The following is a 15,841-nucleotide window of genomic DNA, read 5'->3' as shown; positions in this document are numbered from 1 at the left end:
TTTTTATATACCTTATATGCATTAACAAATGGAACATTTTTGTAACATACCACATTTTGCATGGCATTGTTTTGATTTGTATTCTGTAATTAAACTCAAAATACAAACCAATGTAGTCAAATTTTTGATACATCATCTTTAGTATGTTAAATGAATACTTTTGTTAAAGATTCAGTTGCATTCTTCAAATTGTGTAGTGTATTGAAATTTACTTTATGAAATGTAAAAAATTATGCATAATTTTACTCTAAAAAATAATTATTTTATTTTTTGTTTTTAGTTGCAGTGCCTACCAGAAAGTGTTGTTGTAGAGACGACAGAATACAAGTGCCTTCAGTCCCAGTTTTCTGTTCTTTACAATGAGAGTATGCAATTAAAAACTTTGTTAGAAGACACTCGTAATTTAATGGCAACCAGCAAAAACACTCATCTTCGACAGATAGAACAAATGGAGGTAAGGATTGCTGTTCTAAAAATACCCTTGAACAGTATGCAGTATTATATAAAGTTTCAAGTCATGACTTTTAATTAAGAGTGAAAGTAAATAGAAAGATATCTGCAGTCTTTTTTTCTAGAAGTCATAGGAATCCTAAATTTTATTTAATCCAGATCCTGGAAGTTTATCAAATTTTTCATTTAAAAATGACAAGAAGAGGAAACTTTTACTTCATAATAAAAAATTTTAATGAAAGCAAAATTTCAAATCTGCATTTAGTAAAACCAACTCAGCAGAATTTGACTGAAAGGTCAAATAGAAGCTTGAGGTTCATTTTCTCAGCAGGATTTGACAAAAAAAAAAAAAAAAAAAAAATGAATACTTTTTCATATTTTGCCAGAATATTTTTGAAATTAAAGCAAAGGTTAAAGAAGAGAGGATTGTTACAAGAGTTGACTCAAATAAACTTCAGAAATCTTAATCTTAAAAAAATTAAGACCAACATGATATTGGTGATTTAGATCCATTGAAGTTGGAATGACAGTATTCTGCTTCTTCTTTTTTAATGAATGCTTTTATTAGACATCAGTTAAATTTATCTTTCCAAACTTTTGAATTGACAATTTTAATGATTTTTTTTTTTTTTTTTTTTAATTACAGTATGTCAAAAATTAGATAACCAAAATAAAATGTGATTTGAGTTTTTGAATCTTTTTCAAGTTTGAGGACTCAAATTTCTTATTTTTACTTTTTTCTTTTGCTCATCAAGCTGTTTAAAAAAAGTAATCACATGTGTTAAAATGTTTATAGCATCTCTGTGTACTAAGATAGACTTTCTGAAGTCAAATCCTAGAAATCTGATTGTTTTGACTGAACTGGAGATTTCATTCAGTAGTGATTTTTTTCCCCTTCATTATTTTGACCTCCTGATGTTCAAAACTCCAACTGTCCATGTTACTTTTCCTTTTTTCTAGGACAAGTATATTCTTGTATGATATAATTTACTCAAGTAATATGAAGATATAACAAAAATATATTTCATTTGTTAAGGATACCCATTCTCACCAAATAGTGATCCCTCGAAGGGTCTTGAGCAGAAAGCCAGTTTGAACTCTGCCTGTCAAAACATTTTGCACAAAATTTTACAAGCAGCTGTATGAGTTATATTTTGGAAAATTATAGAGAATTCTATACTTCTAGTTTCTTTTTATTTATTTATTTAAACATAGGAATACTGAATGCTTAAGAAAAGTATTCCAAATTTTTGTTCATTATAATGCAACATTATGAGATATGATTTTGCCTTTTCTGAAGCCAGATTGGTTTAATGGCATATGGCCTTCTTCTCAAAATAATAGACACAATGCAGATAGACAGAAATAAAATTTAGGAAGTAAACAGTTCTGTGATAACAAACTTTTGACCTTAGGACCACATTCAACCTATTTCCTGTGGATAAGGAAATTTATTTTCACTCATAGATTTATGAATACCTATATATTTCTATATTTTTAATCATCTTATCAGGTTTTGAAATTAGTATTTCAATGCCGGGCGGGATGTTTGGCGCCTGAATGTCTGCTATACGAAACCTTTCGCCTCTAACTTGGTTGCCTAGCAACGAATCTTGTAATGCGCATGCGTCAATATCGTTTGTTTTTTGTAATTATTTTTTATTAGCTTGTTCGATGAGAAAATTGTTGCTTGGATTTTCGAATGGCTGCTAATTGAGCAGTTAATTTTCAAATAGAATAAAAAATGGATTTAAAAGAAAATTAGTATTGTTATTTTGTAGCTACAGTTCAAAATAGTGGTAACTTGCAGAATTTAGCCTTTAAAAACTCTAATAGTTTTACATTTCTAAGACTAATAATTTAATGCAAAATGCATCTAAGTCACCAGAAACTGAGCTTATAGTGACATGAGAGTCATTAGCAACGTTATGATTTGTTTTCCTTCTGAACTTTCGCAGCCAGGTGGGAATGTAAACAAAATTTAATTTAGTTTGTGCAATCTAACATTTTGTTGTATTGTGACTCATGCTTGCTTCTATAATGGTCTTAAGGGGTGATTCTGAGGAGAATTAATTTCTCAACTCAGAATTTGTGTTTCTTTATTTCTTAGAAAAACTGTGTTTTATTGCTATTTATTACTTCACAGCATGTTTTCTTTAAATTAATTTTTTTAGAATATGCAGTGAAACCTCTGAACAATCATGGTTTGAGAAAAATTTTTTTCTTCGGAAGTGATTGTTTTAGAGATGTGTTGAAGATATTTGTTTATATTTTCAGAAAAGTTAATGATTTTCAAAGTTGGTCAAAATTTTTTTCTTCGGAAGTGATTGTTTTAGAGATGTGTTGAAGATATTTGTTTATATTTTCAGAAAAGTTAATGATTTTCAAAGTTGGTCTTGTTCAGGAAATGAATTTTGAATTTGTTAGATTGTTAATTTTATTATTTTATATCATTAAAAACGCAAGTTGAATTATGTATGTTATTTTCTGCAAGCATACAGCAAGTCCGTCCCACCCCTTTTTTTAAATGAAATAATATTATGTGTTTAATTTTAGACCTTTCACGAATCTTATTTTATTTGAAATAGTCTGGGTATTTAGACAATTATGAGTATATTTCATTGTTTAAATTTGCTGATAAAAAATGAAATGCATTTTATATTTGGTTTTATGGAAATAAGAAATTATTTTCTATTTTTGTAATTAATCTTTTTGAACAAAAATATATTGAAAATAATTAAATTCTCTCCATTTGTTGTTATAAAGAAATCTTTGACTTTCAAGGCAAAAAATCAAATACATATGGAGGCTGTTATCAGCTAGTTTATAAATGATATGTATAATTCACACTTTTGTTAATGTTACACTGAAATATATCTGACTCTTTCTGCATTTTGTTCATCCTTTCCCTGTTAATCAATCCACACTGTTGTTCTCAACAGGGATGTGTGTCAGGCAGTAGAGTTTTTAGAATTTAGAAGAAGCATTACACAGCAAGGGTTAGGGGTGATAAAATTATTTTTAGAATTTAAAACCCATAGAGATTTTTTTCAGAAAGGAAGGTTTTGTTCACAGAATCTTATAAAAATTCATTTTTACAAAGTACGAGTGGACTTTAACAGTACTAGCAGAACACAGCATACAAAATACTACTAATATAGTCTTCAGCAGTACTAGAGCATACAAAGTACTAGCAGACTATGCATTGGCATAAAGTCAACTTGTAGCATTATTTTCACAAATTAAAGATATTTCTAGTTTAATTAATTTTTTATTTGGTTATTAGATTTTGATTCTTTCTTTTTAAGTAAAATTATTAGAATATTAATAACTTCTTTGTGTGGAATTAGAAACTTGTATAAAAATTCTTTTGTCATACCATCTGTAACAAAACTATAAATTCGTGCATGTTACACACTAGTAAGCATAAAAGAATGTCGTTCAATGGCTAAGGAGGAAAAAATTAAACTCAAATACATTTCTCAAGGCAAAGTGAAAATAGCATCAGAAATCCCAAATTTTGTAAATAAATATCTCTATCAACTTTTGTCATGTAAGAAAACTTTCTGTATTTTAGTTTTTATAATGAGCATAAAATTTTCCTAAGTATAGGAAACTGTATAAAATGTTAAAATTTCACATTTAAATTAAATGTCAAAACATAAATATTTGCATTTAAAACATATGTGTAACTGAAAGTATATGTCAGCAATCAATGATTGTGAAAAGAAATATTGTGTAAGGGTTTTTGTGGATGGAATTTATTATAATTTTGATGCTACAAAAATTTTTAATTGAGTCTCTCAAAATTTCTGGCCTATTATGCTACATCACCAAGACATTAGTTATCCATAAAACCTGGTATGACTTGCCATTTCTAAAGGCCTTAATTTATCCTCCATGCATCCTTCTCAGATATCCAGTTTACAAAGAATTACTACTTGATGTGGAATGATGTCTTTAATTTATCTTTAAATAATTATTATAGCTGGTGAACATGATTAAAAAACAGTAAACATACATCTAAATAACTGATATATTTACTTTTATTTATAATAATATATTTTGTTGATGTAATTAGTAATATGCCCAGTTGATAATTTTATGAACATGTACAATGTTATTCTAAGTAATAAAAAAGTTTCTGCCAGGTATTATGTACTATGGTGCAGAATAATTAGTTGTTTCTGTAGAATTTTCTTTATTTGTAGGAATAAGCTTGCTTTTGTTTAAAAAATGTTTTTTGTGAATTTATGAATATTCTTTGTGAAAAATTGCATATATTTCATCTAATTATGATGAATACATGTAGCTTATAAATGACAATATTTTCAGAGTGAAGAATTATCTATGCAAAAAAAATTAAGAACTGAAGTCATACAATTGGAAGATGCCTTAGCTCAAGTTCGTAAAGAGTATGAGATGTTGCGAGTTGAGTTTGAGCAGAACCTAGCTGCTAATGAGCAGACAGGTATATTTACTTTTAAATTTTTGTTCATATCTTTGAAATATTTGTAATGTATAGAGAATATATATATAAATTCTTAAACTAAATTGCGATCAATTGTTCATAACAGTTCATAAATTTGAATTAAACACATCTCCATTTCAAAACCATTTTGCATCGCTCTGCCACATGTTACATCACTCTTTCCCTGCAGTCTCTCTGCACTGCAATATCTGTAGCCCAGTCGATACTCGGGGTTAATGACACAATCGATTTCTGGCTATAAATAGGACTGAAGTTAATATACATTGCTTTTTCTCACTTGCTGCTGCCTGAATAAACCACGTCTCTTGCTTCGCCTTCTTCTTCATTGTCTGAAATGTAAACTACTTATATCAAAATTGTGGGAAGGGGTTTTTTCTAACACCCCTAGCATTGTACCAGTTTTAAGTATTATAAGCGTATATTAAGCATATTTTCAGATAATCGTTACTGTGCAAAATAAAAATGTTTTAACCATCAAGCCAATTGTGATTTGTGCACCATTCATCATCTAAGCAATAGTCTTCTCAAACTTGATTTGGGTTTCATCTTTCCCCACTCCAAAAAACCACATCATCATATACTATATATTCTTTATTTTCTCTACTTATTTACTAGATTAAATTTTTGAAATTAGAAGTGCTAGAAACATATATAAGCCATCAACAAAAAAAGGCTAGTTAACAAAAATAATAATAAATAAAGGATTGAGTAATGTATAAAGATAAATGAAATAAAATGTGTAAATGAAAATGTTAATAAACTACATAAATTATAAACTAAAATAAATGTGTCATAAAAAGTAAATTAAAAGGTAAAGGAAATAAGACCAAAGTACTGAGACTAAAAGGTAAGTGAATAGTTTGGTGTGATAAGTGAGTCTTTGTGGTGAGATAAAATAACTTCTTCACTTTGTCTTCTAATCCATTTAAAACTTTTCAAGCAGATGGATGTAGCTCATAAATATTCCTCTTCCAGATAATATTTTGGCCCAAGAGGGGTTCTTCCCTGGTTGTTTAATTTGTGGGGGGAGGGGGATTTGATAGTTGGAATAACAATTTTCTTCCAAAATTAAAAAGACTGGTGTCAGGCTATAATTGGCTTCAACTCATATTCTACAGAATTTCCCATGCATTAACCCCTTCGAGCCGGGTAGTGAAAACGCGCGCTTATCGCTGAGGCCGGCAGTGTCTTACGCGAGCGTCTCTCCAAGGCCGGGGGCTTTTTTGCTACTAAGCCTAAATCCATGAAATTTCCGAAGTATCAATGCATTTTTTAATAATGCTCTATAGAGTATTTAAACGGCTTATGCTTTATAAATATTTATATATATATATACTTTAATTACCTTATTTCTTGTTTAAATGCATATTTTACACATTTTATTTTAATTACTCACCATTTTATGAATTTTAACATTATACATCTGAAAACTAAATATATTACTTAAAATTCTCTTTTCGTATGAAAAATTTGAAAACAGGGATCTACACACAGTCCTACGTTACATTCCTTGCACTCGCAATAACTCATTTGCCGTTTTGGAGGATTTTTCCGGGAATGTGAACAAATGAAGCATCGTCGTCTCATTTTCTTATCAGTCTCTTCTGAACAAAGTTTTGGAAAACGTCTTTCAGTTAATCTTTCAGAATCAATATCTGAAATATTTTGCATCATTTCTGCTATTTCATGCTCTGTTAAACATTTTCGACGCTTCAACATTGCAACGGTAAAAACAAAGAATTCACGTCTAACAAGATCTAATTATTTTCTAAAAACTGAACTGCAAACCGAAATAAATACCCAACGCTTTAGAGCAAATAAAACTTCTCTACTTACAGTAAACAACTACCACGTGCGAATAAAGTGCGATTTAAAGAGACGTCATAAATCACGCCATTCGGAAACATTTATTTCCCCGTTTGTTTATATAATCAAAAACACGTGTATGTGAGTCATGCTTCTCTCATTTCGAGTAGAAGGTCTAATTTACATGTATCTGAAACCATATGGACATACAGTGCCATCTTGTGGCAGAAATTATAGTTTGAAAAACGTTCCAAAGTACTGGCACAAATACATGACACTCAGTAAAGAACGGAACAATCCTCTGGCACGCCTGCGTGTCGGCCGGTAGGTAAGTGTGTTCGTTGCTGGCACGTATACGTGACAGTCGGCGCGAAGGGGTTAAGCATCTAAAGTTTCTGTAAGTCATGCACTAGCAATAAAGGCTTTTCGGTAATGCATGGCACAAAAGATGACTGTAAAAGAAAAGTGCTGTAAAATTGAAAGAAACATCAAATTTCTTTGCGAAAGATGATGAAATGGCTGTTACAAAAGCCAAATGCTATTTAATGCAATTTTTAATTGAACATTCAGTTTCAGTTTATTCAAAGCAGCTTTAAAATGGTCAGTGCAGCGCTTGCAAATTGGGGGGGGGGGATTCAATGGGAAACTTGTCAGAAAATTTTAATATTTTTTATCTTAAAAAAAAAAAAGTTGAACTCCATTTTAACCAAATTTAAGTATAAAAAATTTGAAGCTGTTTTCATAAAAAGGTAAATATGAAGCAAATGAAGATAGAAACAAGATTTTCTAATTAAGGGCTGAAGCTTGCAAAGCATGCTACATATAAATTTCATTTGTAATTCATAAATGAATTAAGTATTTTTATTGATGATTATATGTATTATCTCTATCTAGAATTTAATTATTTATTTCCCTATAGACATCAGAATCCCCAAACATAAAAAATATATTGTTTATGGATTGTAATTACCTCAACAATTATTTGTAATTTAAAACTCTTACTTCAAAAATACTATATTAGTAATTTTAGCGATACTTCTTCTTGAATAATAAAATGAAAATTTCTGATTAATATGCATATAATTTACAGGAAGTATTTTTAACCATTTGTTTAAATAATAATTAATTATTTAAATATTTTAAGGTAATTATAAATAGATTAATTACATTTTACAGTTAATTAGAAATTGTTAAATGTGTCATGTTTAATTATTAACAAATGATTAATTTAAAAACATATTAATTTGAAATTTTGCACATTAATCTAATTAATGAAAATAGATTAATTACATTTTACAGTTAATTAAAATTGTTAAATGTGATTAGCTTAATTATTAACAAATGATTAATTTAAAAACATATGCCTTTGAAATTTTTCACAGTTGTAAAAATGTCATTTGTGCTTTGACTACAGGTCTATGAGTAATTTGTTTTATAATTAATCAATCAATTCAGATCTTTAGTTTTATAATTTCTACATCCGATCTTGCTAGCCTTTATAATAAGTATTATAAGATATAGGTATTTCTGAAATCCGGAATTGTTAAGGTCCCCATAATTCCAGATCTCGGACTTTGTATTTAATTTTTGGTATTCTAGTTGAATATTCCAAGACCTTTCCAAAAGATTTCTGAGCAGTAGATCTGCTGAAACAAATAGAGGCTGCTATGCATCATTCACATTCATTTTGGGGCTTTAGGAAGCATGTTACGTGTTTTTGGCAAAATGAATGTGTTAAGAATTGCAGTTCAGTTTAAAGGAAGATGATAGAGAGTTATTTAAGTATTTCCTAGCAAATTTAGTGCAAGCAGTTCATTACGACAGACGTAAATCAATTTAAATATGTTAATGTAAAAAATAAATTTTTAGTATTAGAAAACAGTGACTGTGTAACTGTAGTACTTTTAAGAATAAGTTAATGTATTAAATGGATTATTTCAAATATAAATTTTTCTTATAAAATATATAAAAAACCTGATTATAGTCATGTAGTAAAATAAGATAATAAATTCGTATTTAAATCATTTTTCTGGTTATCGTAAGATGTCTTGATCAGGAAAGTTGCGACAGAAAGTCGACTGATGGAAATCGAACAAGTGAGCATAAGCCCAGAGAATAAAAAATGTATCAAGAATGCTATTGTTTTAAAGCATCATAAATACTTTTGTTACTTCAAAATATAATATTATAAAGTAATGATTCTTTATCATTTCAAAGTTGGATGCAAAATTTTTAACTGAAATACTAGTTTTTCATAGCTAATATGGCATCCTTTCTAGTCATTTGCCTGAGGCAAGTGCCTCACCTTTGTCTCAACTGTGGTCACTAGCTAGTATTTAAAGAATATGATCTGTAATAATAAACTGATTAGATATCAATAATATGTATTGCAAATTAGCTTTGTTGTAGGAGAATAGCAAGGCTAAATGCAAGATTATACACATATCAAATTGCCATTTTTATTACCTTTTGGGGAGGAGGTAAAATAAATATAGCCTAAAAATTTTAATGTAAGTTAATGAAAATATTGTGGACATTTGTGTGAAGCTAAAAATTCACTAAAATAAGTTTTCATCTGCATGCTGACAGAAATCATGGTGAAAAAAATTATTCTATAATATAATGGGTAAATATTTAACACAGTTTAAGTTTACATGCAGTTTAGATTGTTAGATATGTATGTGATGTGTGGTCAAATGAAAAGGTAATGGCAGCACTAAAAATTCCCCTTATAAAGGTATATAATAGTAATCTGATTTCAAGTATAGTCTTGGCCTTACTAGATATTATGGGAGAGAGGCTGGTTTATGATGTGAAGATGATGAAAAAAATTGTGCAGTAGTGTTGTACTGTTTGATGATGTGCTATCTGAAAATGTATCATGTACCTGCTCAAGAATGGCACAATGGTGCAATGGTATCTGCAGTGTCAAGAATTGTCAGCAAAGTGGCGATTATTTCATTTTCTTTTAATGTTAAAGCATAAAACTGAGCATCTGCAATGATTCGTTCAATGGTGCCCGTATGTGCATCAGTGGCATCATATCTTTGCTGATGAATCCTGTTTTTGCTTATGGCATCATTATTATTTGATCTATGTGGTGGCACCAAGGGGAACGAACAATGGAAATTTACATGTGTCGTCATCCTCATACCAGCCCAGCACTTAAATTCATGATCAACTCCAGAATTTTTCAATACGTATTTTGAAGCAGGAGACATGAAAAATGTGCAGTGCCTTCCCCAGGACTCGAACCCTGCACCTTCTGAATGTACATCAATACACCACACAAGCTTGCAGAAACCACACAAGTTACACCACAGAAGCTTGCAGAAAAGAGAGAGAGAATACCTTATATACCTTTTAAAGGATGACTAGGGATTAGGGGACCAATTACCAAATACGAGGGTTGACAAATTATCGTCCACCACGTTTTAGTTCCGAACCACTGTAGAGTCATTTGGTTATTTTGGAGCAGGAGACGTGAAAAGATGCAATGCCATTGCTGGGACTCGATCCCTGGAACTCCTGAATATGCATCAAGTATGCTTCCAATTACACCGTGAAGCTATGTGGAAAGGAGAGAGACAAATACTTTATAATATAAGGATCATATTTGTGTATGTGTTTTTATCAACCAAAGGCAATAAACCGATATTTATAGGATGATGCTTTACCATATGCAGAAAAAATTGTGTTTCATATAAAATTGCTCGTAAATGGGATGTATGGTGGAAGTTTAGATGGAAGGAAATCACATGTTAAAAAATATCTAGCAAATATTGTTTAATAAGTCAACTTTGATTTATTAACAATAGCACCATTCCTATTTAAATTAGTAATTTGGGAAAATCTCCTATTCGAAGAAGCGTGCCATTTTTAGCATTGTGTTTATAGAGCCATAAATGCCTTCCTATGAGCATGCAATGTGTTTATAAGGGGAAAAAAAGAGTTTGAAGAAATGTTATTTTAAAATAGTTGTATATATTTGTAGCATGCATTTTAAATTATTAAGTATACATTTTAAAATTTAAGTACAGTAAATGTTTAGTATAGTTTTGTTATTTTAATTGGTTGCACTTGGCTTTGGAAATTAAAAAACTTTTCAACATTTACTAACCTTCCCATGCTGTTGACTAAGACGGTTATAATAGTTGTTGCTTTATAGAAGATTTAGTATGTTTTATTATATCGAACAAAAGTCAAGTTGTAGAAAAATGTTTTCTTCCTGAACCCTATTGCATATATTTTTTTACAATTTAATATATTCTAGGTCCTATAAACAGAGAGATGCGCCATCTCATTACAAGCCTGCAGAATCATAATCATCAATTAAAAGGAGAAGTTCAAAGATATAAAAGGAAATTAAAAGAAGTTACTGCAGAACTAGTGAAAATTCAGGTATATTTTTCATCTTAAATCTATCCTCCCCCCCCCCCAAAAAAAAAACTCTTAAAATTGTGTGTCTTTTTAATGACTGTGAAATTTCTTTTTCAGTATTAAGATTTTCAAAAGTTTTGGCATCATGTTTGCCAATTATGTTGAAATTCATGTGTTGTATTCTGTGTGTAGTTGTGATTTTTTAATCATTCATAGTAATCATCATGACTGCACAGGTAGCATGTATTGTCTAATAACACCACGACAATATAAAAATATTTCAAGACATTATAATGACTTTTTTTGTTATAAATACAAAGTTTTAATCCTCATCAATTCTGGTGGAATTCAATGTTCAAGTTGCCTCTGAGGCTGCTGCTGCATCAGTTTCTGATGTTGACTTTCACAGAAGAGATAAACAGAAAAATCATCGCCTGGTAATTGATGATAAGCTTGCATTGCTGAAAAGAAATTGAGATCTTGCAGAATATCAGTTTTATTCCAGTGCAAGAGAATTATACGAACAGACTAGTTTAAGGTTTCTCAATAAGCGGCTCTTCATTTCTGAGTTTCTAAAGCTTGCCAAAATATTAAATGTTTCTTTGAGAAGTAAGGTTTCATTATTTTCTGTGAAGTACGTATATTGTTTCATTGTTCAGACATTAATCAATTGGAAACTGAATTTGCAGCCTATCTGTTGACTGATTTTGATGAGGAAATTCATGTTATTCTTTGAATTGATGATATGTGGTACATTTCTGGATTACAAGATAAGATTAGGATGCACTATTTTGGAAAGCTTAGTTAGTACCTCAATGCATTGCACCGAGTTTTCAGCTTTGCATGAAAAGAACTTATATACTGTAACATATTGAATGCATCATTTTTGCAGAAAGTGAAATCATTTACTCTCTATACTTTTTGTTACTAGAATAAGTTTAGCTGTAAAGAGTTGGCTGCAACAAAGTGTGCTATAAAGTTATCCTTACCCTGTTAGGGGCAGTTGTATCAAAAAATACATCTCTTTATTTTTTAATGATTTGCTTTTAATGTAAAATTGTAATTAATGTGCCTTTTATGTCTAAACAGTAGAACAGCATAAACATTCAATTTATGCTGTTGATCCTTTTTCTTCGATCTGGGCAATGCTCCATTTTTGGCGTTTAATTCAATTATGTATAACTGATAACTCTTTTCATCTGATGGAATAAGTATTTGACATTGTTGTCCAATTTTTAGTGATCTGTATCTTGAATTTTTAGGGATTTTCTTAAGCTAGTAAACCTGTTTTAATTGTTAAAAATTATTTCATTTATTAAAGTGAGGAATGTAAATACAAAGATCAGATTTCAATTTTGAAAACGATTTTTGGCTTTCTATGTTTTTTTAATTTTTAGAATTTTTAAAAAGCGAGAGTGTATTCAGCTTTCAAGAGATGAGTTTTTCACGTTTTTTTATTAAAATTATGTTAACTTACTTGTAAGAACAAGCAAAGTGATGAAGATCAGAGAATAATTATGCTTATAGTGCAAAAGTTTGCATTTATATAAATCATAATTTGCCTCTAATCTGACCTTTTGCTTGCAGTGGGTAATATAAACAAAATTTTGTTGGTTTGTGAAGTTTTATCATTTTGTTATATTTTGATTCACACCTGCTTGGAAAAGAAGTTGATAGATGATGCTGAGTGTAAAAGAAATTATCTATCAGAGAAAAGATTAAATTCTCTACTCTGTGTTACTTTGCATTTTTCTGCTGTCTTAGAAAACCTGCTCATTTGATTAGAATGTCTTCTGTTCCACTGACTGTTTGCTTTTTTCAGATGAAATAATTTGTTACATATTTTAAAAATTAATTATTTTTAATAATTTCAACAAAATTCGTATGTCTGCCTAACCCTTATTCTAAGAAGATAGGAACATTTTATAAAGGAACACTCAGGCCCACCAGTGGCCAAGCGGTAAAGTCTGTGAACGCTGGTAGTTGAGTCCGGGGCTCAAATCCTGCAAAGAGGCTGGCTGCGTGGGTTTTTTCATGGTTTTCCCAATGTGCAACGTGTATACGAGCCAGTTTCTCTTAAGTAGTCCTCCACAAAGGCATTCCTTTCCTTAGGCAGAGAGTCCTCAAGTGCTTCACCGTAAACCAAACTAAAGAATAAATAAACCAAACTAAAGAAGCTGCTGATGCTTAACAGATTCCAGCAGAGTGGCTGGTATCTGGCTGATTCAACTACTGATAATTTCAGACATGCTGGAATCCCAGCGGATAGTACTGTGATTTTTTTGTGTGTGTGTGTGTGTGTGTTTTGGCTTTTAAAAAAAACCTAATGAACAGGCAAAAATTTGCTTATAAAACTGGATTATTTTAAGACGATTTTTATCAATTTCATATATAGATGTATTTTAATTTTTTTTAATTTAAAATTTTTGAAACTGTCCTCAAAATTACAAACAAAAAATTAGCATTTATGCCGTTATTAAAAATAAGGTAAAAAACTTCCATATTATTTGCTTTAGTCCATAGAAGCCCTAAATAGCATCCCTTAAAAGGGAGAAAAATATTGTTTCTAGTGATTTTCGATAAAACCTAATCTTGCAAATGGTGTGTTATTTATTTTTGATTTGTAAATTCAAATTTTATAAAATTTTTATATTCATGATTTGAAAAGCTAGTTACATTTTCACGTTTAAATTATACTGCTATTGAAATATAGAATATGCAAAACCAATTCAAAAATTCAAAAACAAAGTAAAATATCTGCAGTTTTCTGCCTTTAAAAAATAAAATATGTCCTTTTATTGATAATCTGTTAAACTGCAAGCTGAAGGATTTTTTTTGGGGGGGGAGGGATTTTTTTGGGAATACCAAATTCAGAGCTCTTTCAGCATGAGTGTTTTAAAAGTGAGTGACCATACATGCAGTTTCATTTCTTTGTCACATATTTTGAAACAAAGAACTTGTAGTAATTTTAATTACTTTTAAATTTGTGTATAACAACGAAAAGTTACTAAAGTTATATATTTTATTTGAGCAGCCTCTGGTAAATTCACATGAAAATGCTGCTGCCATCAAAGAAGAACAATCCAATACTACTTCTGCGTCTACCAATTGCCCTCCGATGAGTGCGACTGTGAAAGAGGAAGTCATCGTCAAGAAAGAAAAGGAAGATGACCACTATCGAGACGAGGAAGGCAGTGATATCAGAGAGAAAGGCAAATCAGATACAGAAATCATCAGAGAGCTTAAGGCACAATTAAAGTATATCATATATTTCTGACTCTTAAAAATTACTCTGAAGGTTGTGACTGTAATTTTTTATTTTGTTAAATGGATTGGATTAATCTAAAATATGCAGTGTAACTCTTGTCACTGGATGGCTTAAGTGAAATAAGCTTAATTGCTAATTTATTGAATTTTTTTAATAACTGGAAGAAACAATATTGTTCAGTACTTATTTTCGATATTAGAAGCATTTTTAGTACAATCTTGTCAAGTTTTCTGGTCTATTACATTATATTACTATGTCATTTATTATCCACATGATTTAGCAAGTGTTACCTTTCTTGAGACGTAATATTTTATCTTCCCTGCAACCTGTCAAATATTAGTTTCCAGATAGTTGTCAATTAAAATGATATAAGATCTTGATTCCACCTCCCTTCTTTCCAGTTATAACTGTATTGTTTAACTGAGTGATTAAAAAGCAGTAAATACTTGTTTAGTAATTTATTTCTGTATGTAGTTTTTTAGCAGTACAGTTTTAAGTAATTTATTTAGCATATTATTTTAATTAACAAAAATCTTTCTGATGCCATATATTATATACCTTAATCCAGAATCTTTTTTTTTTTTTTTTTTTTTTTTTTTTTTTTTTTTTTTTTTCTCAGTATATTTAAGTTAATGCTAAACTCTTTTAATTTTTTACGCTTTTTTATTCCTGTGTGTGTATGTACACATGCGTACACACTCTTTTTGAGGAGAGGAAAAAAGAAGCACCCTGAAGAAAGTGACTGTTTTTCCATTTTACTGAAATTAAAATATGAGTAAAGTTGATATGCAGACAATGAAATGATTAAAAATTTAAGGCCATTGACCCATCCAGTTGCTAGCAATTGCATATTGAATGTTGAAATCAGTAATTGGTGAAAATCCCTTTGTAATATGAATGATAAAGTTTCCTAATCTCATTCCTGCCAGGCATTCCTCAGTTGATGCTCCAGGTCTGCAGCATTATGGGGTGTTTGAATCTGGTGCTCTACCTTATCACATACATATTCGATTGGCAAAGGATCTGGTGATCTTCTTGGATAAGGAAGACTGTCAAGAACTTAGAGACAGTCCATGTGAACTGTATGAGGACATGACAGTCATGTCGTGTCCTCATACGTTAGAGACGGTCCATGTGAACTGCATTATCCTTTAAAACAACTCAACTGCTTGTCCTTCCAGTTGTTTAAATTACACAAAAATATTTTACTAGTCCTATGAGTAAAACAGGTTGAGAAAATGCTTTATAAAATGGCTGCAAGATAGTGTGCCATGAAGGAAAATACAAGTGGCCACAAGATGTTATCAACATATCATTCAGCTGTTGTATTCGGAATGACTAGGTTTGATGTGCTGTTGTAAGAGATAGCACCCGACACCATTACACCAGGGGCAGTGGCTCTGTGCCTCCATAAAAGAAATGCTGCTTGGAAACACTGGCCCTGT

General features: G+C 30.3%; 1 protein-coding gene across 3 annotated transcripts in view; it reads left to right on the top strand.

Moving 5' to 3' along the window:
• Positions 1-15,841, top strand: part of Bre1 (E3 ubiquitin-protein ligase Bre1) — an 87,871-nt gene that overhangs the window by 36,621 nt on the left and 35,409 nt on the right. For all 3 annotated transcript variants that reach the window (XM_035350443.2, XM_035350442.2, XM_035350444.2), the window contains 4 exons: positions 281-454; positions 4,786-4,921; positions 11,022-11,149; positions 14,163-14,386. In XM_035350443.2, the coding sequence (XP_035206334.1) occupies positions 281-454; positions 4,786-4,921; positions 11,022-11,149; positions 14,163-14,386 (662 nt within the window). The remainder of the gene's footprint in view (positions 1-280; positions 455-4,785; positions 4,922-11,021; positions 11,150-14,162; positions 14,387-15,841) is intronic.

This window comes from Stegodyphus dumicola, chromosome 1, assembly GCF_044657685.1.
Source record: "Stegodyphus dumicola isolate Sdum_Otavi_A_Nest chromosome 1, ASM4465768v1".
Lineage (NCBI taxonomy): Eukaryota > Metazoa > Arthropoda > Arachnida > Araneae > Eresidae > Stegodyphus > Stegodyphus dumicola.
This window is presented reverse-complemented; position numbering and strand designations above follow the sequence as displayed.